Source organism: Astatotilapia calliptera, chromosome 3, assembly GCF_964374335.1.
Source record: "Astatotilapia calliptera chromosome 3, fAstCal68.1, whole genome shotgun sequence".
In the NCBI taxonomy this organism is placed as follows: domain Eukaryota; kingdom Metazoa; phylum Chordata; class Actinopteri; order Cichliformes; family Cichlidae; genus Astatotilapia; species Astatotilapia calliptera.
In genome coordinates this window covers 64,775,755-64,801,762 of record NC_137424.1, presented here as the reverse complement: position 1 = coordinate 64,801,762, position 26,008 = coordinate 64,775,755, and the positions used below count along the sequence as shown (strand labels likewise).

General features: G+C 41.2%; 1 protein-coding gene across 3 annotated transcripts; it reads right to left on the bottom strand.

The window, feature by feature from the left end:
* Positions 1-1,183: 1,183 nt before the first annotated feature.
* On the bottom strand, positions 1,184-24,053 carry LOC113019464 (uncharacterized). 3 transcript variants are annotated; one of them, XM_080298752.1, is made up of 20 exons: positions 23,928-24,053; positions 22,611-22,630; positions 22,241-22,316; positions 21,730-21,815; positions 21,189-21,365; positions 20,926-20,997; positions 20,693-20,792; positions 20,426-20,555; positions 16,320-16,557; positions 15,948-16,098; positions 15,733-15,820; positions 15,564-15,626; positions 9,043-9,242; positions 8,813-8,944; positions 8,532-8,719; positions 7,925-8,076; positions 7,594-7,839; positions 7,352-7,511; positions 7,068-7,154; positions 1,184-1,514 (listed from the first exon to the last, which is right to left on the bottom strand). In XM_080298752.1, the coding sequence occupies exons 3-19, from the start codon at positions 22,284-22,286 to the stop codon at positions 7,068-7,070; spliced, it is 2,316 nt and encodes a 771-aa protein (XP_080154878.1). In that variant the 5' UTR covers positions 22,287-22,316; positions 22,611-22,630; positions 23,928-24,053; the 3' UTR covers positions 1,184-1,514. The 3 variants fall into 3 exon arrangements, with proteins under 3 accessions (XP_080154878.1, XP_080154877.1, XP_026018986.2); XM_080298751.1 differs by having other exon boundaries at positions 22,611-22,627; XM_026163201.2 differs by lacking the exon at positions 22,611-22,630 and having other exon boundaries at positions 23,928-24,046.
* Positions 24,054-26,008: the final 1,955 nt, after the last annotated feature.

The window sequence follows — 26,008 nt, the reverse complement described above, 5'->3', positions numbered from 1 at the left end:
GTGAAACAGTACGACACATATATGCATCAAGGACGGACTGACATGAAAGAAATGTGCTTTTGATCTTATAATCTTAGAACTGAAAGAGAAATGGACCTGGAAACAGCTGGAAACACCTGGAAACAGCTGATGGCAACAAACAGTTTCTGAGTGGAAGTGACAAAGAAGAGAAAAAACAAACTCTGGTTATTTTATTACCCATGTCCTTTATTTATTTTTTTGGTCTTTTGGAACAAACAGTAAAGCGTGAAGGCGACAAAGCAGAGCATCAAGTCTCAGTTTCATGTGCTGTTATCAACACTGCTGCCTCCAAAAACAACACAGAAAGGAAAAAGTCACCATGAAATCATGCTCACTTTGTACTGTGTGTTTTCTAAAAGGAAAGATGTAACTTCCATATGTTCTTGAGCTTATCAGAGCACTAAAGATCACAGTAAAGGTGATGCTGTCCTGCAACTTTAAGTGCCAATCAGCAGCTCAAATGGGAAACACATAAACCAGCTGTTTTGTTTCACTGTGACACAGTTGTTTAAAGATACGACCACAGATCAGCTGACTGCAGCTTTGGTTACAGCTGGTCAGTTTTCTGTCACATGGACTCCAGCACTGGTTTGTTTCACCTGCCTTAAAGAGACCAAATTACAGCTTTGATAACTCAGCTGTGGTCCTCTCTTGGTTCTTTCGCTAATAACAGTTCAGCAGCTGTGTCCACTTTGAGCTGCATCCGGCTTGTTTTATAAGACAATCGGAGTTAAAGAGACTCTGCTTGCATACTTCACATGATTGTAATGGTCTGATAACAGGTGAAAAAGAAATCCACACACCTTCACCTTTACAACATTCAGCTACAAAACAAAGAGTAAGAAACCAGATGATCCCCTTTAAATATTTTACCCTGATTACCACCTTCTTAAAGAGATGATTTTCATATTTACTTTTGAATCACTTCATGTTCACAGCATAAACCATTTTTTACTTGATTCACTGGAAATTTTCATCATTTTGTACCTAAATCATTTTAAATTACAACAACCTGAGAAAGAAAGATACCGCTTTGGTTAAGGCCTCACTGTTCATGGATGCTTTGGACCTGTGTTAATATATTTCTTTCTATGAATATAGCCAAGAAATAAATATGTCCAGTATCCTTAACTCAAGTAAAATATCTGACAGTGTTAGTGAGATCTGATTCTGTTAAGTTTCAGGAGTGTAGATTTACCCCAGATTTATTTATATGGTTAGGCTGGAAATCACATGCAGCTCACACTCTTCCCTTTCACCAAGTTACTAATGAAACTGAAAAAAAAAACATCATCTGAACTTTATCATGTGTCAAAGACGACAGTTTGGTCCTGCTCTAAAAAAACATCTGCTTATTCCAGCTGTGGGAGTTTGCCGCAGAACTGAGCTCAGTCTTTCCAACATCCAAAATCTGGCTTAGGACCAATCAGAAGTCAAGGATCATCGTGGAGGTCAGTAAGTTGTAAGTCAGTCCGAGTCACCATGGAAACCACCTGAGAAGATAAACCAGACCCCACTGTGACTGCTGAACAACCCTCAGTCCTCTCTGTCATGTCACTTCTTCCTCTCATCTGATCATCATCAGAGCTGAGATGGGCCTTGTATTGTCCTAAAGCATTTTTCTGAATAAATAAGTTCATACGTTTAAAATAAATAATTCTAAACATGTTTGTCATAAAAAAAATAAATACATGTTGTTAAAATGTGTAATTCATGCTTAGGAAGAAATCACTTGCTGAAAGGAAGGCCTTCCTTAAAGAGAAAAGAAATATGCTTCAGATGCTGTTCTTCAGACACTCATATTGCGAAGGAATGCAAATCTTCAGCAAAGTGTTCTGAATGTGAAAGCACAGGTCACGACACAGTCCTCCACCACAGACCAACAAGCCTCCACTTCCAGCACAAGAGAATGGCGGGGAGAGAGCAAGCAGTCATGACCAATGTTCCCTCTAAGCTGCGCGTGTTCGCAATTGCGCACTGCTGGCATGGTCTCTGTGCACAAAAAAGCTGTATTGCACACAAAAAAAAAAACTAACCTGAATTGAAATTAAAGTAAATACGTTAACAATTCTGTTTTGCAGTGTTAGTCAGCAAGTGACTGGCTGCTCCAGTATGTGATAAGAACGATGCCACCTTATCCCATAGTCCAGCCAATGATGCTATTCACATTCGTATACACGCAGCTAATCAACGTCGTTGACAGGCTGTGACAGCGTCGTTATGTGCTGACACCGGTGTTTTAGCTAGCAAAGCGGCGTGGCTGATGTGGAGTGAAGCCAGGTTAATGACAACGTGTTATGATAAAAACATATGCAATGCTTGGTTTTCTTCCTGAATACTATTGTTGTTTATATTTACTGCGAGAAGAAACGGTAAAAACAGCATTTTAAAAGGAAAACGCTCGAAAGCACTCTCCGCCTGTGAGCAAAAACAAAATAAAAAAAAAACTCACCCTTTCCTATTGTTCGAAAAATGTCGACCAATCAAAAAATGATATGGCAACATGGCTTTTAGTTGTTTAGGAAAGGGGGGAAGTTTTAAGAGTGACTACGGTGTTTTGATTTGCTACGTTTAGCGCAAATCTTGTATGGTTAGTGTGTAGTCAATAGTTGTGTTGTGTGTGAGAACAATGAGGTGAGTGTTACGGGTGTTACAGGAGTGATACATCTCCTGTTGTCAGGCCTGCAGGTATCAGGCTTTTGATGTTCTCCTTTATCTCATAGTGGACACAAAAAATTTTTTGGAGTGGCACAAATAATTTGTGTGGCATCAGATTTGATGCAGAACACCTGATTGTTCTGTAAATAAATACATATTTTGAAATGTTTGTTTAAAAAAACGACTTGGCAGCTTTTTAAGTAAACAGCTGCAAAAAACTTTGCTGTTTTCAAAACTCAGTAAGTTTTTTTGAAGAAGTAACTATATAATTAATTGCCCAACATTGGTCATTATATGCTGCATTTTGCAGACAGAGAGTTACAGACTCTCTCCCAGACCACAGACTCCTACTCATAATACAAGTCAGAGCTCTATTAAAAAAAATAAATTGTGTTTTCAAAATTAGAGTTGAAGTTATTTTTTTTTACTTCCAATGGTGTTAACATACTACACAGGTCATAAACAAGATGTATTTTAATTTTCTTTTTCTGTTTTTTTTTTAATTTTAATTTTCATTGTAAGTGGGCTAAAGCAGTTAATTAAAAGTAGTCTAACATAAATGTAAATGCTGTAATTTGATTATTTTAATAAACCATGTAACTTGGATGGATTTGATGCCGGCGTGACCACAGTGCACACGTCTGCTGTTGCTCACAGTGGTCCAAGGGATCGCTCAGGGAGTTTGTGTGTTCGCTCAGACACATGAAAAATTAGAGGGAACATTGGTCACGACACAGTTGATGTCACAACAAGCTGCACAGACGTGTGCGGTCCAGGTCAGTGGGGACGTTCATGTTCCATGTCTTGTATTGGTGTACCCTAAAGGTTACAAAGACAGAGCTGTTAAGGCATATGTAATACTAGACGATCAGAGCATTTGTTCTTTAGCCAAGCCTGAGTTCTTCGAACTTTTTGACATTAAAAGTGAACCTTTCTCCTGCAATCTTAGAACATGCTCTGGTGTAGTAGAAACATGGGGCAAAACAGCTGAAGGCTTCCATATCGAGTCACTGGATAGGTCAGTAGTTATCCCTCTACCATTGCTCATAGAGTGTCAGGACATTCCTAACAATAGGAGTGAAATCCCAACTCCCAGCGTAGTGCTACACCAGCCACACCTCCAAACCATAGCAAAGTACATCCCAGAACTAGACCCTAAAGCCGAAATACTCCTGCTACTAGGGATGTGTTTTACATGGCAGATGTTTTACCGGCACAGAAGGTCAGGCAGAGAATTAATGGCCCCCATAATGCCCCCTTTGCCCAGTGCCTAGACCTAGGGTGGGTTGTAGTTGTTTGGGTCTGTCTGGGTAATGTTCATAGGCCTACAGTCAGCACCCTGAAGACAGTTGTTCTAGAAAATGGCCGCCCTTCAGTTTTTGAACCATGCAGCAGCCTTCTGCAACTCAAAGAAGTGTCACACACAAATAGGCCAGGTAAAGCGCCCAAACAAACTCTGGGTCAAACATTTTTTTAACCAGACAGATAACGACAATAAACCAGCTCACTTAATACAGGACACTTTCTAAAAATAATGGACCAAGCTATGTACAGAGATGTGGAAAACAGTTGGGTTTCCCCACTTCCGTTTAAGGAACCCCACCAGCAATTACCAAAAAACAGAAAACAGGTAGCCACAAGGTTCTCATCCTCAAAACGGACGCTAAATAGGAAACCTGAAACACAGCAGCATTATGTGGCCTTTATAGAAAAGATCCTCTCCAATGGTCATGCTGAGGTCCCACACCCACACACACACTGAAAAGAGGAGAAGAGTGCTGGTATCTTCCAACATTTGGAGTCTACCACCCACAAAAACCTTTACTTAACCATGTCCTCCTTACTGGCCCCGATTTAAGTAACACACTCGTCGGAGTTCTTCTCATCTTCCGGACAGAAAATGTTGCAATCATGGCAGATATACAGCAAATGTTTCACTGTTTAATGGTGCGTGATGACCACAGCAACTTCCTCCGTTTTCTGTGGCACAGGGACAACGATCTAAACAAAGAAGTTATCGAGTGAATGAAAGTCCACGTGTTTGGCAACTCAACATCTGCTGCTGTTGCCATTTATGGACTACGCAAGGCCTCAGAGTAGGTTCAAAGGACTATGGTGCAGATGTAGTAAAGTTCGTGGAGAGGCACTTTTATGTAGATGATGGCTTGATTTCTGTTTCCTCTCCTGCTGAGGCTATAGATTTTCTTCAAAGAGCACAAGCCCCACTCACTGGACCCAACCTGCACCTGCATAAGTTTGTTTCTAACTCTCAGGCTGTTTTGCAGGCCTTCTGCCCAAAAGATTGTGCTCCTGTCATTAAAAATTTAGATTTAAGTGGTGAAGAGACACAATCCCAGTGAAGCCTTGGACTAATTTTAATTTGGGAAATAACAAGAGACATTCACTTACTCAGTCGCCAACTGAAACAAGCCAATTACTCGCCATGGTGTATTGTCCTCTGTCAATAGCATCTTCGATCCTGTGGGCCTATTGGCACCTGTTACAATCCAAGGAAGGGCCCTACTCAGAGAGCTTACTTCAGAATGTTTAGATTGGGACGTACCCCTTCCAGAGGATAAACAAAGCAGATGGGAAATGTGGAGAAATTCCCTTCAGAACCTAAAAGAACTACATGTTCCCAGAACCTACACATCCACCTCACTAAGTTGAGCAAAGCGCAAGGAACTGTGTTTTTTCTCAGATGCCTCTACTAAGGCCATAGGAGCCATAGCCTTCTTAAAGGCAAATCAAACAGATGGGAACGTCGAGGTAGGCTTCGTAATAGGCAAAGCAAAACTAGCCCCCCTGTCAGAACCTACAATACCAAGGCTTGAACTATGTGCAGCCAGCTTGTCAGCAGAAATGGCCGACCTCATTCAAAATGAGTTGGACTTAAACTTTGATGCAGTGCACTTCTATGCAGACAGTAAGGTAGTGCTTGGCTACATCTGTAGTCAAAAAGGTTTTACGCATATGTTCACAACAGAGTACGGCGCATTCGCCAGTCATCAAGCCAGAATAGTGGCATTATGTGCACACAGAGGAAAATCCACCAGACCATGCATCTAGGTCATTGTCAGCATTCCAACTAAAAAAGTCCACCTGGTTCACCGGACCACCCTTCATCCACCATCCTGCCGCAGATACAACAAAAGTGAGTGGAATGTTTGACCTGATTGAACCAGATAAGGACTCAGAAATTAGACCACAAGTAAAAACTTAAGTCACTCACCTCCAAGTACTCATCTGGACACTCATGGCTGAAGTTACAGCCATAATAAATGCAAGGTCGCTCGTCCCAGTGTCCACTGATACAGAGAAACCTTTCGTCCTATCCCCTATCCACGCTGGAGGTGAGAGTATCTACCCACATTGCAGCTAAGGCAGAAATGGACTGGGTCACGCAGAAACCTCCAAGTTGGTGACCTGTTTCTGCTCAAGGACAAGCAGGTTGCATGAAACAGCTGGCCCATGGCCAGGATCACTGCCAAATTCCCAAGCAATGACAATCGAGTAAGGAACATTGAGGTAAAGACATGCGATCAAGGGTATGTAAAGACATTTATGAGACCGGTTACAGAATTTATCCTCCTCCTGCCAAAGGACTGATTGCATAATGTTTGTTTAACATAGTGGCCTCCTGAGGCCAGGCATGGAGTATGTTGCCCTAAGGCATTTTTCTGAATAAATAAGTTAATACGTTTAAAATAAATAATTCTAAACATATTTGTCATTAAAAAAAAATTAATACATGTTAAAATGTATAATTCATGCTTTAGATACGTTTTTGTTAAAAGGAAAAGAGCTAAAATGTATTTCCGGTTCTGGTCAGGCACTTCCGGTTCAGGACAAGTACTTCCGGCAGCTCGGTTTTTGCTGGGTAACTAGCTCCACATGCTAAAGGCAGTATAGAAATGTAATCAGATGCCATCTACTCTGAATTATTCAGGCTGGAAGTCTCTTTGTACGGTCTTTGTATTGATGTAAACATGCTTCTACCTGTTGAGATGGAGTTTATTATCTGTCATTTCAGTTTTCCCCACATGTTCATGGAGACAATTAAACAAGCTGCAACTAATCTCCAGGGTCTTGATTTGTGGTTTAACTCAGTGTCACCAACATCCTTGTTGAAAACACTACAGGCCTTCACCCTGATCCTGGACTGTCAGGCTACAGATGACACACCAAGAGTTTTCACTCACTCAGCAGTTCATTTAGTTTATCACATGAGGACAGTTCGAAACACAAACTCATTGGTGAGGAACTTAGTAAATATCTTTCTGTTGAATTAAATAAAACATTTTTCTATGGGAAACATATTTGCTACAGCACTAACAATCAGCACTTTGTCTACAAACACTTCTCAGCACTAGCAGACTGTGTCTTACCTAATGAGTCCAGGCCATGCTGATGAAGGCTTCACCTTCATATTTGGACCTGGCATATCTGCGTCTGCGAGCACCTGCAGGACAAGTCTAAAGACAAAGAGAGACAAAGTCCAGACTTTAGAAGATCAACACTGATCCTTTCATTCAGGACTGAATCTGCTGAGAACATTTGAGCTTTTGTGTCAGAATAGAAACAAGAATAAGTGAAAATAACCTGTTTAATGATCGTAACAGAAGAGAGATACATTTGATTGTGTGTGATGTGTTTGGTAACAAAGCTGTACCGGGACACAGTTGTTCTGTTTGGGACACACGTGGAGTTTGCAGTGCAGGAAAACTTCACCAGAGCCCCCGGTGAACTCAAACATGTTGAAGGAGAAGTAGTTGGAGGTTCCCAGTCCATTTTCCTCCACCTGCACCGTCTGGTCAGCAGGGTTGGCACAGCTGCTCACAGACAGGAAAACACACTTTGTTCAGGAGTGCATGAGAGAGATCAAAACCACATGACTCTGTGAGTCTGTCTCACCCGTTTATGATCAGGTCGTATCTCGGAGTGCTGTCGGGTGATGGCTGGTCAGTGGCCCAGCAGGAGTCGGTTACCATGACGACCAGGTCTCCATCCAGTCCGTCAGACTTCAGCTCCACCCAGATCTTCTGGTTCAGCTGCACTTCAGTGCTGGACTCCACAGCTTGTGTGCGGCCAGCGTCAGTGAAAGCCTTCATGGTCAGAGTGTAATCCCAAACTCCAGATGTGATGTGCTGGATCACAGAGCTGCAGAACACAAACACACTTCAGGTTTCTCTGACTCACAAACCTCATGAGAAGCTTCACATCTTAAAGTAACTCAACCACACACCTGTCTCTGATCCTGAAGGTGGCAGTCTTGATGTCCGGCTGAGTTTGGACGCAGGAGAAGTCGATGTAGACTTGGTCGTGACGAGTGATGATGTCAGAGGAGCTGTTCTGGTTCATGATGGTGTTTTTGTAGATGAGTTCACTGTTGTTGGTCTGCAGAGTCACACAATCAGAAGTTGCTACTGACTGTTAACATTTGTCTATTCAGTTCAGTTCATTAATCCCAAAATGCACTGAATCAGTTTTATTCAATTGGAAAAAGTGAATGTAAATCATGCTCTGTTTGCTTTATTTGCACAGACACATGAAGCCACGTTAACTTTATTTTCAGTCTCTTTACAGTGATTTTAATCTGAGAACATCAACACTTTGAAGATGATGGACCTCTAAACATTAGAGAGTTTCTTCCTGTACTGAATCAAACTCCTACTCTGATGTTTCTGTGTATGAACTACACAGATCGTCAACGTGATGAGAAGCCTCAGAGCTCAGAGGTGAAGCTGATCTCACAGAAAGATCCCAAACTGCAGCAGAGCAGGAGAAGCTCAGCAGATGCTGGAAGATGTTTGGCTGCTTGTAGAAGGTAAAGAGGAGGAGATGAAACCCACCGTGACCACCGTCCCACAGCTATTGCTGCTGTTGAAGCTGAAGGTCACCATGTGGGTGAGCTCGTCCACCTGACCCCTGCAGGTCGGGTCGTTGAGGTGTAAGGCAGAGTAGTCGATGCCTTTGTCCTCCAGGAGACAACCGACCAGAGTGACTGAAGCAGAGTCCTGCATGCAGACCGTTGGATCACCTGAACATCACAATATCAGTCAGAAAAATCACAGTTAGAAGTTTTCCTCCATTATTCAGCCCTGTTGTCATGGTGATGTCACAGCTGTCGTACCAAAAGAGTTGTTTTCTTGGTACTTGGAGGCAAAAATGTCCCGACAGAAGCAGCGAGTGTCACCACCGACCGTCTTCTCACCACAGAACTCGTGATCGCTGCAGGTCCTGTCCTGACAGAAGGCCTCAGAGGCTACAGAGGAACACACTGATGTATTATCCTGAAAACATGGGAGCTCTAAAAATCCACAGTTCAGGTCTTTAACAAAGGAGAGCTTATTAAGGTCTTACAGCAGCCGGTATTTGATGTCCAGCCATCCAGAGCGAGGTTGTGTAGACTGCAGGCTCTGGCGTAGGCCTTCAGGAACTGACAGTTGAGTCCGTCCACTGCAGGATATTTACACAAAGTGTCGGTGCAGGCGGTTATGTAGGGCTCTGGGTCAATGTCACTGTTACAGGAGGAGAAGGGCGCCTCCCTCAGGAGATTACAGCTGTACCACAGATAAAAAAACAAAAAAACAAAAAAACATTAATGAGAATAAAATAATAATCTGTGATCAGGTGTTTTTATCTTCCATCTGTGCTGAAGTCACATTGTTAGGTTAATTTTGATAATAGTTGTCATTGTTCTACTTAAATTTGTAAGCCTTGGTTCAAACTGTATGATCAACAACATTCTTCTGTTTCCATCCTCCTCCCGGCCTACATCTAGGTGGGGGGGGGGGGGGGGGGGTAATTGGTTATAGTGTTTAACTGCAGAAACCCTATGTGAAGGTTCTCTCTCCTTATTTAGGGAGGATGTTTACTTCTTGCCATTTATGACCTCACCTGTGCTTGTGTACCATTAGAGGGGTTAAGCCATACACAGGGTGAGGGGAGATGATCATTTGTGATCAGGAAGTTACATACACATGCTCAGTGCCTTAGTTTAATGACATTTTATGGCGCACCACAGGGAGGTTTAACAGTGGCTGTTTGGGAAACTGTGTGTGAGAGAATAAAAGGCTGCAGGGGAGGCTGGTTCTTTTGGAGTCGTCTAAGATCGAGGGCAAAAGTGCTGCTCTGAGGATCCGACCAGACTCCCCTTACTAGCAAGTAAAAAACGGTTAAGCTGTTTGTCTTGCTTTGTTAACGGGTGCAGACACAACACACATAATTTAAGTATAATACAGAAAGATGGTGGATGGCACTCAACCTTTTTAATTTTAATGAAAAAAGAAGAAAGACAGAGGTCATGATTTTAGATCTTTCCTCTTTGGTCCTGCATAAAAAGTCCAGCATCACCAATTTAGTTGTGAAAATAGACCCGAGCCTTAAACATGACTCATATGTCAACCCTGTGGTTAAGTCCCCCTCCTAGAAACCACCTAGACACTTTGATCCATGTGTTCGTGACCTGTCGTCTGGATTATTGTAATTCTCTTTTGACTGGAATTAGCCAGGCCCCCCTCTCATTCTACAATTGTTACAAAATAGCGCTGCATGATTTTTAACTGGTACAAATGAAAACAGAAAGAAAAAGAGTCTAGACTTTTTTAAGTTGCTTGAGGACGTTTGACCTCACATTCAAGAAGGTTCTTCAGTTCTAGGGTCAAGCGGTGGAGAGTCCCAGATTTAAGACCTGTGGGAGTATCCCCCAAGAGGGACAATCGACCCCCTAATGATCCTCTACCTAATCACATGAGCCAAGGTAACGTGAAAAAATTAATCAGTAACTAATTACTGATTACTTCCCCCCAAAAATAATCCTGTTACTTTACTGATTACTTATTTTCAAAAGTAATTAATTACTTAGTTACTTGGTTATTTAAAAAAAAAACTATTTACAAGCCCAATTCTACTTTTTCTGCATAATCCATCATACAAAATGTAATCAAATGGAAACATCTCTTTTTAAAACTTGTTTTATTAGTTTTAATCTTTTAATTTTATGTATCAAGCACAAAAATTAATTATATGCAACATTCTCTGACTGGAAGAAATTAGTTTAACATTTAAACCTATTTTCTGCACATTCCAGCACATAAAATAAAATATTTTTGGTGTGTTTACACTCACTCTTTCAAATAGATGCAAGTAAAACACAGAAGAAAATAAATAAAGTCAAAGACTCAGCGGTCCTGTTGCTCTATTTTCACCTGTAAAGCAGGACTGCGGTAGGCAGATTTTACCCTGGTGCAGGTGTGTTGCAGCGCTCAGTGGAAGAATCCGCAAGTTTGAATCCGTGAATTTCCCATTACGTCGTTGCGCACTCGGCGCTTGCTTGGAAGTTTAGGGGTTTTTTTTGCTGTAAAAAGAAGTTTTCTTCGCACGCACAACGGACGCTAATGTTTTTGTCACTTTTTATGGAATCAAACTCAAAGTAAGGTCAGTACTTCCACGCTTTAAACGCTGCACGCTCATACTCTCTCCCGCACTCGATATATTATCCATTGTTGATCTGCACACAGCTGTTGTCGCACTCGCTTACGTCACTGTCATGAAACATTCTCGCAAAAAAAAATCACGGTTTTAGTAACGCAGTAACGCAGCGTTCCTACGGGAAAGTAACAGTAATCAAATTACCGTTTTTGCATTACCGTTACAAGTAACGCGGTACTGCCCATTTCTGATTATAGTTACTAGTTACATCTTCAAAAAAGTAACAGAGTTAGTAACTGAGTTACAAGATTCTAAAAGTAATGAATTACTTGAAAAGCAACTATTGCGTTACTTTAAAAAGGTTATAACTGGACATTTTAACTACTTTTGATTTTACCTCTACATTTCACCTTTAAAAACTATTTACTTTGTCTTGTTTAGTATCATCCTTTTCAGCACAACCTCAAGTGTCTGAATTTACAGTTGTTTTCTATTTGTATTAGAGATGGCACGATACCACTTTTTTATGTCCGATACCGATATCATAAATTTGGATATCTGCCGATACCGATATGAATCCGATATAGTGTTTTTTAATCAACAAAACTGTTTTTTAAAATATCTTGCTGCATTTTGCAAGTCTGCAAGTTCATACTCAAGTTTAAAACAACAACTACACTAAAGCTATTCTGTTATACCTGTATACAAAAAAAATATTTCATAGTTCAGCAATACTGATCAATCTAATAAACTTAAACCTACACCATCCTCACTATTCTGGTATTTTAAAGAGTACTTAGCGTAAATATTAAGCAACCTAACTAATAGGGTTCCAACTCCCAGCAACAACAAAAATAAATAAATAAAAAATAGGGAACCACCCCTCACGCTCCACCTCATGATGCTTAATCGACGTAATCAACCTTAATTTGATGCAGTGTGAAAAAAAATGCACAGAAATCAATTATTTTTCAAGAAATATTAAATAGATTCAACATCTTTCTTCAACAAAATTGCAGACTGCACAGATGGTACCTTCCCAAAGGAAAAAGTACTATAGCTTACTAGGGTATATATATTAGACTTAATAGTCACTATATACAGTAATGGACTTCTATTCATTTTACATCAAATTAAAACTTTGGGTGTCAGATAATTATTTATTAAAAGCTCGACATTTTAAATGAGAATAAGAAAGAAAAGTATGTCTTTGTGCCCCCTTTTCCCAGTTAATGCCCTATCGGCCCCCCTGGCTAAACTTTGCTAGATCCGCCCCTGCACAGTTACCAGCGTCAGCTACGTAGAAAAAGATCCTCGAGTAGAAAGTAATATTAAATAAATTCTAACAACAGCTGATCAAGCTTAAACGTGCTGCTGTTGTTCAGCCGCTGGTTTCCTCTTTCTGGTGCAAAGTGGGCCAAAAGCAAACCAGAGACACGGACTCGCGACAGAAAAGCCGATCAGCTGATCGTTAAGCAGTTTCACGATTGAAGTAGCAGCCGGAGAGCGAGAGGCAGTCGCTTGTTAAGATTAACGCAGGAATGCTTTACAAACATTCAGAGATGGACTTACACACTTGCTTTACTTCTCTCGGGATAACTTTGTCGGAGATGAAATGCCGGGTTGCTAGCGAAGCTCCACATGCTATCCAGACCACAGGTCCCGCATGCCACAGCCGCTCTATCACGTGATGCCTACTGCTCCGACGTGCTAACGTTCTGAGGTGAGTTACGGCGTGTTGCAAGTTTTGTGAGGTGCTTTCGTGATATTTAATGGATCGGATTACATTTTTTATTTTTCTCCGATATCCGATCCAGTAATTTAGGTCAGTATCGGACCGATACCGATACGTAATATCGGATCGGTCCATCTCTAATTTGTATTAACACAATTGATCTAAAATCATACAAAAATCATAAAATCTGAGTAGAAAAATCTATATTATTTACTGTAACAACCGCAAACAATTCTGTTGAATCATATTTCATAACTTTAAATGCAAATATAAATTGGCAATTTTAAAATCATATGCACAGTTACTTGCAGCCATTTACCCAGATTAATTATGTAGACCGCTACTTCCGTGCAGCTGATAGAAGGTGTGGTAAGCTGAACACAGCTTCAACCGATGTTTGTTGAAAAATAGTAACATGACCGCACTGCATTTTCTTGTTAGTAACAGTAACGGCGTTGTAACAATAGAAATAGTAATTAGTTAGATTACTCGTTATTGAAAAAAGTAACGGCGTTAGTAATGCCGTCATTTCCATCACTGGTGAAGACGAGTGTAGGAAAAGAAAAAAGCCAAGGTTTTGGGTGAGTTCGCTGTGAAACCTGGCCCCACCCTATCATGTAATTTCTTAGGGTCAAAAGGCCCAGGATGTGAGTGGGCGGTAAGGCGTCTGGGAAGGGATGTCAGAACTGGATTATAGATGGCAGACAGTTGGTGTCGTAAACCACCTCCTCTGTTCAAAGATGGTCGCTCACAGTGGACATAGATGGCTTCTTTCACTCGTCTTTCAAACCATCTGTCCTCTCTGTCCAAAATGTGAACATGTTCAGATCTGAGCATTCCTCACTGCACTGTACAGCACACACTACATTATTAAGTTTGTGTTTTGGAGTTCTTGCATTTGGGAAGAACCAGTTTTTGTCTGAGTGTGTTGCTGGGCCTGAAGTACATTGAAGTACGTCTCTCCCCTTCACCACCTGCAAGCAATCACCTGTGGCTCCTCACCTCGTTTGCTCTCATTAAGGCAGTGATTGAGAGCACCTCGTCTGGACTATTGAGTAAAGCTCGTCAGTGCTACTTTAGCCTAAGCCAATTTTGAGTACTCTTCTCATTGTTAATTCCTCATCTCTGTGTGCAGATCCTTCGTGCTCTGTTTGGAAGTTTGGACACCGAAGCCTATTTGTGAGTACGGCAGTGAGAGTGGCGTGTGTGAGAAAAGGACCATTCCAATAGAATTGTGCTGTTCGTGTGGAGCTGTGCGAGAGAGGACGTTTCCTGATTCTTCCCTGTACCCCTGGGAACCTTGGACCCTTTCCCCTCACCTGTATATAGTGCACCGGGAGTGTGTAAATAAAATTTAAGTTTTCTGTAATTTTTCAGTCTGCGCCTGAGTCCTCCCTGTTCCATCGTGACAAAGTTCAAGTAATGTATTCTTATTTCTTAATTTAAAATAACGCAAAATCAGACTTTAGTTTGCAGTACCGTATTTTTCGGACCACAAGGCACACCGGATTGCAAGGCGCATTAGGTGAAACAAAGCAGTCAGATAAGTCAAACTTTACTCCACTCATTCTTCTTGCTTCCTCCACTTCCGTACCATTCATTCATTAATAGTGAAGTCTCTCGCAGCTGCTCTATTCCCATGTTGTTGAAGTATATTATTTTCACAGCACGTAGATTGTCTCTGGACATTTTCTCTCGTCTTGCAAGAGTTTGCTGCAGCGTGGGTTGTGTTGGTTTAGAAGTGTGGGTAAACTCCTTGTACTCATTGTCATGTTGGGATTTTAGGTGCTTGATTAAATTGCTTGTGTTAAATGCGCTACCTTTCGAGCTTCCTCTGGACAATTTCGCTGAGCACAATTTGCAGTCCGCCTTTATTTTGTCGTCTTCATTCACTTTGAAATAGTTCCACACGGCTGACATGTCTTGCCTCCCCTTCTCCCCCGCTCTGAGCTGCAGCCGGGGCCTGGGGGCGGGCACTCGGCGCGGGCACTCGGCGCCTGTGATTAACCCCTTACACGCCGCTCAAACAGACTTTTCTCAGACCGTGGTATCGGTCCCCGGTATCGGGGGACTTTTAACGAGTACTATATAGATAGATAGATAGATAGATAGATAGATGGGGAGATAGATATCTATCTATACACACACACACACACACACACACACACACACACACACACACACACACACACACACACACACACACACACACACACCTGTGTGTCATTTCCTCTTTAGGTCAGTTACGATTGTTTGGGCAGTTGTTTGGTTTGTTAAGATTGCAGTTCTCTGCCCGAGTTCAGTTTTGTTTCTTTGACCTCTTTTATGAGTTCAACATTTATTACTTTTGTAATTAAAATTGTGGGGGTTAAATGAAAACCCTACCTTTCTAATAAACCTTTGACTCCTGCTTTTTTAACTCGGTCCATCACAATGTTTTTTTATTTTTTATAGTATGTAATTATGTCTCATCTTATCCTATTGTTTTTTTCTTAATTTTTACTGCTCTTAACTTGTGCTTTCGGCCGTGACCAAAAATATTTCCCACGTGTGGGACTAATAAAAGTTTATTTTATCTTAACTTACAGCGATTTGATGTTTTGTTCTGGTTCTCTTATGTTTTTATACATGACTTTGTTCAGCTGTTATGATGTTTTAAAGTGAATTAGAAATAAAGTGGTAAGATGTTTCCTGCTGTGTGGATCAGTCTGCTCACCGTTCAGTCACACTGGTGCAGTCGATCGTGCTGTCAGCAGTCTCACTGTACTGCATCTCACAGCTAGGGGGCGACAAACAACAAAGTTCAGGCTCATTCATACAAACAGAATATCTGCAACATCAGCAGCAGCAGTCAGAGGGACTCTGAGCTTGTGATGAGGTCTTACCTGGTGGAGCTGTACTCAGAGAGCCTCAGGTCACTCAGAGAGCTGATGGAGTTTCCACACAGACCCTCCACAGATGAACCAGCAGGTCCTGCAGAGGATCAGGACAGAATGAGTCAGATCAGCATCAATATTCAAACTGGATGAACACAGCAGCTCAATTAATAACAGCACAGTTTACAGTTTATGTTACATGAATTAAACTTTATCTTCTGTACCTTCTAAGAGGATCTGTGCGGTGTCGCCGTCAAAGAAGACAGAGATGTTGAGGTTGGAGAGATCAGCAGTGACTCCAGTTTGGTCCTTAGAGAGCTGCACACCATGAACCAGCTGAGGTGAGCTGCTGAGGGTCAGTGTGGAGTCGTCCAGCTGCATCACAGCAGAGACAAAGTGGAGGAAACACTGAGTGAAACATGTCAAACACACAAACAGGCTGATTTCACAGCAACAACCACTGAGTTCAGCAGCTCTGAAAGAACTGCTTCTAACAGCCCTGAGAAGAACGATGCGAGGAGACACAGCAGAGGATGAGGGAGGACTTTGGATCAGACTCCACTCTGACACATGAACTGTGGCTGTAGGTCGCTTACCTGAACTCTCCCACCTTGTTCCAGGTGAATGTCATGCCCGTCCACACGCAGCGTCACACTGTTCAAAAAGCTCACATCTTTACGACGTCTGTCCCTGAAGTTCCCCAAAACATGGAAGTCTGGGAGTGACGGAGTCGAGAACAGAGAGTACGCACAGCGATCCTGGATGGAGTTAATCTGGCCGTGGACGTCAATGATAGTGGGGCCGGTCACAGTGCAGGTGGAGGCCGACACGCAGCTGATAAAGGCAGAAAATTCAACATTATTCAGTTTTGTTTTGTTTTTATAGCCTTAAATCACAACAACAGTTTACCAGCTGTCAGCTACTTAGAAAAGGATCCTGGTGTTATTTGTCAGAAACAGTTCATAACTTCTCTCCAACTCATTCATGTCACCTAAAAGGTAAACCTGTTTCTCCATCACCTGTTCAGCTCTGATGATTCAGTAAGGACATCTCCTGGTTTCATCTTCATGTTTCCCTCTCACCAGATATACAAATCATATCATGACCAGCAGCTTTACAGCTGTGGCTCCAGCAAACATCAGCTGATACTAGAAATTAATATTAAATAAATTCTAACAACAGCTGATCAAGCTTAAACGTGCTGCTGTTGTTTAGCGCAACATCTGCTGGTTTCCTCTTTCTGGCGCAAAGTGGGCGATAAACAAACAAGAGAGAAAAGCCGATCAGCTGATCATTGATCAGTTTTCATGATTGAAGTAGAAACAGGAGAGGGAGGGGGAGAGAATGAGAGGAGAAGAGGCAGCTGTGCAGCAAAGACACAGAATAACTCCAGCTTTGTGTCTTTTTCATTGCAGCTGAAGTCCGGGACAAACTGTTCCTTTTCACCTCAATAAGAAACGCGTAATATTTTCTCTGAATACCAGACGATTCCGTTTTTTACGGGACGGTTGGCAACTCTAATAATTAACCTTATGAACAAAATAAAGTTCAACATCAGTAACATAGCACCACCCAGCTGTATAGAAACTCCGTCATGCTAGCTAGCACGCAGTTCGGAAAAAGTCAGCATAACGAAAATAAACTCCACCTAAACTTGGTTCATATCTGACCCAGAGAGACTACAGGTCATAACTTCTTACCTGAAGTTCAGTTCACCTGACACTCTCGGACCAGCGGCTGCTTCGGGTCTCTCCTCTTGCCTCCCTTTTCCTTCATCCACCTGCTGGCCTCCACCACTTGCTAATGTTATTGAATCTGTGGAAGCTCCGCGATAGCCACCACACAAAGTAACGAATAACGAGCCCATCTAAATCCCAGTAACGAGTAACGCGTTCCTGGTTTTGGCATAATAACTAGTTACCGTGCTCGTTACCACAATAATAACGTAGTTACTGTAACGCGTTACTTAATAACGCGTTAGTCCCAACACTGGTGGCTACACAAGCCAGGAAGTACTAATAACTGGATTTGGTGTGTGGTAGTAACAGGTAAATGAACCTTTTTTTTTTTAAATTATTTGACTATATATGAATGCTTGTGTATAAATACACAAACAATACACACATGCTTTCAATTGTGTAATTTAAGTGATCTGGTAGCTCTGCTTTGGAAGTTCAGTTCATGCTAGAAATGTGTTTTGGAGTTTGTACGTGTTTTGTCTGTAGGGGCCACCGCATATATTTATATATAAACATATATAAATAAAACTACTTTTTTTTTACATTAGTAATTCCTTTTGTGCATAATTTTATATTATTGTTAATAATAAATTAATTAAAGCAACAAAACAACCTGAAGAGCCGGTTCGGAGCCGAAACAGCCGGCTCTTTTTAGTGAGCCGAACCGAAAGAGCCGGTTCTCTAAAAACAGACGGAAATCCCATCACTAATGGAGACGCTGTCGGGGCTGAAAAAGCTCACAGATTCTGAGCTGCAGGTTTTTTTTACTCTCCAACCAAAATTCACTGAGCCAGCAGCAAAAGAAGATCCAAACTGCTGTTCCCGTTTGATAACATCCTCATTAATTCACTCTTACCTTTGCTGTTTTGCTTCCACCAAGATAAAATCACACTTCCAGCACAGCTCTCTCTCTCTCCCCCATTCATTTGCTTATTTCACACTATTGTGTACAAGCACTGACAACAGCTGTTTCTTTTTCAAAAATGACAAGAAAGGCTTATTTCTGCTGTTTAATACTGAAGAAAGTTTTAAAATGATGCCACATTGCAAAATGCTTAGCAAGTTTTTAATAAAACCTCTGTAACATTCACTTCAGCAGCATCAGGTAATTTTATATGTTGAGTCATGTTTTTCTTCAGTTTTCAATCTACTGCAGAATGTTTTTAAGGTTATCTGCTATAAAAATCCAGGCCAGGAAAATCTCCTTCATGTTTTTCTGTGTTTCATCCTCAGTTACTTTGACACAAAGGCATCTGCTGTGATGTTCACAGCTCTGATGAAGCCTCACAAGTGTCAGCACTGATAAATGATCAGAATTATAACATTTCTGACTGTCTGAGGCAAAATTGAATTGAATCAAATAGGGAATTGAAGCAAATCTGAACATTGTGAATTGGAATCAGATCGATTATTGAAACCAGTGACGTCTCATTCTCAAACATGTAGAGAATGAGAAGTGTTGTTTTTGTGGTTTATATTTAGCCCGAGTGAGCAGCTTAGGCCTGACAGAAGTGGATGCAGCTGTGGGCATTAAGAAAAGATGAAAAGGACGATTAATAACTTTTTGGTTGAGTTAAGGCCTGATCCATCTGAAATGTATAACCAGTGCTCTGACTCGCAGCCACCAACCTCTCAGGTTATGTCTAACACTGGTCCTGAGACGGCTTCAGATAATGAGCCACAGCCAGAGCCAGAGCCCACTGAACGTGAAAGGGGGACATTTATACATTTGAAAGAGAGTGGCTTGACCAGTTTCCCTGGCTAAGATACAATAAAGTTAACAACATGATGCACTGCCTGTACGGTTGTGAGTGTGGAAAGCCCATGGCCGACAATACTGCATTTGTGAACTGTGCTAATATGTTTCGAATTGAAACGCTGAAAAAGCACCAGTGTATCCAGAAAACACATTATATGCTGTGATAAATGCACCGCCCAAGTGTCCCCTCTCCTCACTGTCCTTCAGCAAACAGGTCGTCAGAGGAGCCGAGATGATGATTCAGTTTAACATTGCCTACAATATTGCTAAAGAGTGCCAAAGTGCCAACGCACTTTAAGCACAAGCACTTTTTCAGTAACTTATCTTTCGTGTAGAACTTTGCTCTAAATAAAGAACTTTGTCTTGACGAGATTGTTAGTTAATCATTCACGAATCAATATTGTCTGTATGGACAGCAATTAAAAAAAGTGAACATTTAAAACAGTGGTGTTAAGCAATGCAGTTGAAAAAACAAGTTGGGCGCACCAGTGCAACCGTGGCAAAAAGTTAGTCTAGAGCCCTATGAAGGGAAGCCAATACAGGAGAAATCTGCTCTCTCTTTCTAGTCCCTGTCAGGACTCTTGCTGCAGCATTTTGGATTAGCTGAAGGCTTTTCAGGGAGGTTTTAGGACTTCCTGATAATAATGAATTACAGTCGTCCAGCCTGGAAGTAATAAATGCATGAACTAGTTTTTCAGCGTCACTCTGAGACTCTAATTTTAGAGATGTTGCGCAAATGGAAGAAAATACATGTTTACATATTTGTTTAATATGTAAGGACATATCCTGGTCATCAAAAAAAAAAAAAAAAATCCAACCATGAACATCTTAATGAGCTGCTGTTGGGAGCTGCAGCCACCAGTGGGAGCTCTCATTTTTCAAGACATCTCAGAGAAAAACCTGATGGTGGCACTACAGTAAACACCAGCCAGACAAACAGAAGGGGTTTAATTGATATGTGATTCATCAAATAATCCAGCTGTGAATCAGCAGCTGTGTGTGAAGTTTGAGCATTTTATCAAACTCACTGTTCACTGAGAAGAAGAAGAAGAAGAAGAAGAAGAAGAAGAAGAAGAAGAAGAAGAAGAAGAAGAAGAAGAAGAAGAAGAAGAAGCTCTTTGCTCTGATCAAAATGAGTTCAGTCACTGCTGATGTAATACTAACACTTCCTGCTTTCTTTTAAATACAAAGAAGACATATTTACATGTTGTTGCCTTGACAACGCTCCAGTGGACCACAGCTGGAGGTGTGGAGGACTGCAGTCTCATGACAGGTGAGACTGAAGCAGGTTTCTGGATCAGAGCTGATCACTGTACCAGGTCGATACATCTGACCTGAGGATTGAAGGAATTCAAACACTCACAGATCACTGACTCGTTTAACAACTGTGAGCACAAACATCACCGTAACATTCAAATAGTTACATTTTACAGAATCCCAAAGTTGAGTTTGGAGCTTTAGATTCACTTACCTGAGTGTCTGCATCCACTGATGCTGAAGGAATAAGCTGTATATGAATAAGTAAGAGTCACTGTATCAACTGTGGTTCCACCGACCTGAAGCTCAAACACCTGGACAGAAACAAACACAATCAATGTTACGACTACAAAGCAGAGACAACAATGTTTGTGTTAGAAAGTATTTAATGTAGTATTTAAACATTAACAGACGTGTAAAGTTGTTTATAAACACTCAGAGACTCACCGTTGGATCATAGTTGTAATTATACGCGTACAGATCTCGTTGTGTCCCATACATTTGATGATACAAATACATCTGTAACGAGCAAACAGAAAAGTTTCAGACACTGTCAGGAAGTTTCCTCTAAAAGCTTTTACAAAAGTTTTTGATGTGATAAAACCTCAAATTTTATTTTTGGTTTACAGTGTTTATAAAATTAATTTGTGGTAAAACAGTGAAAAGTGACACTAGTCGGATTTAACTGTGTGATACAGAAAAACACTCACATTATTGAAATATATATAGAAGTAGCAATAATCATAACCATAATAATAATGATATGAATATATCGCAAAGTAAAAACTCTCTGCTCCCAGTGAACGCTCCACAACACAGTCGCCTCCAGTTTCAGGACTGAAAAAGCCGTTGAAACAGACGGTAACATTTCCAGATGTTATGTTCACCTGTGGAAAATCAGAGACACAACGAGTCAAACATCAACATCTTTTGTGCTTTGAGTCATTTACAGCTGAACTGTTGGTGTCAGAGCTGCTCAGGTTTCAGTCAGAGCTCTCGCTCTGCTTCAGGAAGCTGCATCAGGTGATGTCCACATACTCAGCATCACTGCAGAGGACATTAATGAGACTCTGAGTTCAAAGCCAGCTGCCCTCTGAGGGCCTGAACCCGTGAACAGAGAGTGTGTGACCTTCATTAACTGCTGATGTTCACTCAGTCTGCAAACATGATCTCTGCCACAGGTGGAGACTAAACAGCAACAGTGATGGAAACACAAAGATCTGCTAAAACATCAGGCTTCATCCTACTCACATAGAGCTGCTCGTACTGCTGTCCATAATACGTGATGGGACATGAGCTGATGTCCAACACTGAAGACTCAGTGAATGTCTGAGCACCTGAAGACACAGAGACACATGAGAGCTGTGAGCTACAGTCTGTTAGCTGGTCGGACAAACAGGGAGAGCTGCAGGCTGAAAAACTGACTTCATGAATGGATTAAACAGCGTTTATTCACCAATCAGCGTAAAGCTTTACTATGACATCATCAGTTAGCTTTCTTGGAAACAAAGATAACAGGAAACGACAGCTTGATAGACTTCTGGATACTGAAGGTAATAAAACTGCAAAGATGAGAAGTTCAATTGAAAAGGGCTTTTTGTTTTGCTTTATTGTTAAAGAATAATAAAAAAGAAAAAGATAAAACTTTGCTGACGATGTCAGATTATTTGTACTTAAAGCTTTCTTCATCGTCACTCTCATGTTTTTGTACTCGAGTATTTTGAGGACACTTGCAAAATGGCTGCCAGGTGTGTGCGTTTACCTGTCAGTGCAATGAGAGCACACAGGCAGAGCAGAGGGCGGAGCATGTTGGAGAGGGCCAATCAGCTGACAGAAACCTGAAACACAAACACATTTTGAGAAAACTGCATGAAATTCTAACATTTATAGTCAGTTTATTTATACTTTAAACTTTTCTGTAAAGTTTAACTTCACAAATATAAAGTTTGAAGCCTTCACCATCCAGAGAATACAACATGATCATGTGTTGTAAGCCGGTTTATATTAAGTTCACTTCACTTGTAGTGTATGAACTCATCAAACCCAACATTATTTCTGTTTTGACTTACAGAGCTCAGTATTTGCCTCGAGCATAAACATAAACATGAGCTTTGTTTCTGTGGAAAACCAACCTGTGCTGTTTGTGATTCTGCTGAAAACAAGACAAAAATCAGTTATTGTAGTTTGAAGTGTTTAATGTGTCAAATTATACACAAACACAAACCCTGTCACAGCAGTGATACAAAGACAAACTTATAGATGGCATAAAACATTATCAGCTCTATATAACATCACACATTAACAACATCCAAAAAACTTTATTCTGTAAAAACACAAAAACCCTGTCATGTGACGCTGTGTTCGGACTCTTTGTCAGCTTTGATGTGTTCACAGGTTTCTGTCACCTGGGCCTGAGCAGCAGCTTCCTTTAGATAAGGTTAAATAAAAGTGGGCGTGTCTTCAGCACGGGGCGTTCGGGGCTCCAGAATAAAAATAAATGTTTATTAAAGTAAAGATGTGTTCAGGCCTCACAATTTATCTGGGCAGAAGTCACACTCACGTCTCTGACCAGACTACCCAATCATCACCAACCAATCACAGCACTGCATTCCTCCGACAGCACCTGTAAGCTGACAGTGTTGATTGGTCCAGGTCTGACAAACTGGTGTTTGCTAACCAGCTGAAGCTCATCAACCATGGACATGAGAAGCTTTATTAGAAAGAAAAGTGAGGGAGGGGCAGGAGGGCGAGTCACCAGCTTGTTGGAAATTCACCAAATTATTCCAACAATGCAAAGCTGGCTTTACTTTATGTGTCAGTCAAAGTTTATTTATACAGCACGTTTAAAACAACCTGTTGACCAAAGTGCTGTAGAAGTTATACAAATATACACTGCATACAAACAGTCAGTAAATAAACAATAAATAATAAATCAGATAAAACAAGTAAATAAAAGTGTGAGTGCATAAAAAGCCAGGATATTGAGCTCAGCTCGAGCTGAAAGTAAGCGAGGTTCCTGACAGGAAACACTAACAGACCGACGGCACTGTCGTATCCATGCAACAGGTTGGGATGTTCAAATAAAATGTTTCTGTTTTACTTTAGTTCAGTTTGAGGAAGTTTGTCTCCAACAATGATAAATTAGACAAACATTCAAATCTATTCTCTGTGGAGCTTTGTGCTCCAAGCACATCAGGAAAGGATCTCCTGACGTCCAGTAAGAACAGGAGGAATGATGACCACCAGCCCCAAAACACTGAACTCAGCTTTTAACATCTGGATAAAACACTAAAAGTCGGCTTTCACACCTTCATCTGTCTGTGATGTGTTTGTGTCTGTTAACAGTCCTAACACTGATGTGTTGTTCAGCTCTGAAATGTGTCCACTGAGCCGTCCTGATGTGTGTTACAAGAGGCAGAGCAAGAGTCCAGGTGTGCAGCTCGTCTTACCTGCAGCTCTGATGGAGGATGAGGAGGATGAAGGCTGCTGCTCAGGAGGCTCTCTGGTGATTCTGCAGGTGGTGTCTCTGTGAAGAAGACGCTGCTCTCTCCGTCCGTCTCTCTTTATGTGGATCCTGGAGAGCGGGGATGGAGGTGGAGTCCATGGTGGAGCCACCTGATGGGAACCTCCCACTGATGGATGCTTATTCAGCCTCTTCTTACACAAACAGGACAACAGCAACAGGAAACACTGAAATAAGTTTGTCACTGCAGGATTAAAGACATTCAACAATAATGCTCTTCATGTCTTCTTAAAGCTCTTTGTCCTGCTAACAGCTGTGATGCAACTGCGTCTACATTTTGTCTCACACTCTTCTTGACTGTGGTGTAATCTAAAAAGACATTTGACCTCACCTATGGGCTCAAAATGTGGTCATAAATATTTTGTACTTTTTGTAAATCAGTTTTGTATGTGTAAAAAAGATTTGGATCATATCATAGTTTTATATCAGAGACTCCATAATGGTTAATGGGATGTTGAACCTTTCACATAGACGGAGTCAGAGTTTCTGTTTCACTCATGTTGAACTTGTGTTGATGTGGAGGCAGCTGTGACTATGGGCCCTTTAAAGAAACGGCTCACATTTCAACAGTAACACAACATTACTAACAGACGCTGGAGTCACATTAGAAATCTTTTTGAGAAGACACAAAAACAATGCGTCTTCTTCACGGTGCCATGTTCCATTATGTAAAGGCACTTTGTCAGTTTGACGTATGTCAGATGTAAGAGCTTTACTGAACTCGTGAAGCTTTCAAAGGATCAGAGTTATGAAATGTGCTGTTTTCATAATACAGAAAAAAGAAGTGTCAAATGTAACAGAGCAGGAAGATCTGTGCTTTTCTCTGAGCTGATGAGGAACAGCAGGTTGGTAAATGTGTAAATACCTCTTTAGTTCCAGGTAGAAAGTCACTGAGACCTGCAGCAACCGAGAACCAGAACTTTCTTTCCTCAGTGCACTATTACTTCTGTATTGTACTCCAGACACAATTATTGGTAAAATAAATCCGCTTGGCATCTTTCTTGGCCTCAAGACAACAATTCTGATGGCTATAGATCCAAACGGGACAAAAAACAAAAAAAAGGGAGAAAATTTTTTTTTTGAGGCTGTTATTAGTGATGACTGCCAGCCTTACCTGATGCAGTCCTCTGAACATGTCCCTCCACCCCTCTCCTTAACACCCCTCACACCTCTTTGCCTTCAGATGTTAATAGTAAGAAAACAAGTACTAAAAACAAACATATAAAGTATATATTTAAACTGAAAGTCAGAGAAACAAACATCAACAACCAGGAAGCAGCTTCACCCCTGATCACACATCATTGAACTTTTACAGCCCTGTGTCCCTAGTAGGTCCCTGAGGTCATGTGATCAGGGCCTACTTGTTATTCAGCATACAAGGCTGAAAACCAAGGGAGATAGAGCTTTTGCCACTGTGGCTGCCAGACTGTGGAACTCTCTTCCTCACAACTTAAGCTCTGCGGACTCAGTGGTCACTTTTAAAAAACAACTAAAAACACATCTTTTTAGAATTGCATTTTGTTAACTTTTGTCTGCTTTTGTTTTATACCTTGTGAAGAACTTTGTGATCTTTTATCTAGAAATGTGCTAAATAAATAAAATTTTGCTTACTTACTTACTTATACACTCAACTCTACTCACTCACCTGGAGGATCAACTCTCAGGTAGATGATGCTGATCGAGGAGTCTTCAGATGAGCTCTCCTGCGGCTTGTTAGTCTGTTGACACGACACTCGTATGTTCCAGTGTCATTAATGGTCACATTGCTCAGAATCAAAGACACGTCTCCCTCCTTCATCTGTCTGTCCTGCAGATCCACCCAGTTCTCAAAAGATGGATGCTGTTTAGCTAGATCAGGATGATCATCCAAGTAAAAAAACACATATTGTTCTTCTATTTCAGCCCTGCTCCACTCTACAGCTGTGTGCTGGGTTGTTTGGAGCTCGACATGGTAGAGTGACATTCTGTCCGATGGTGGCTGTGAGGTTCACTTGGACTGAAGGAGAG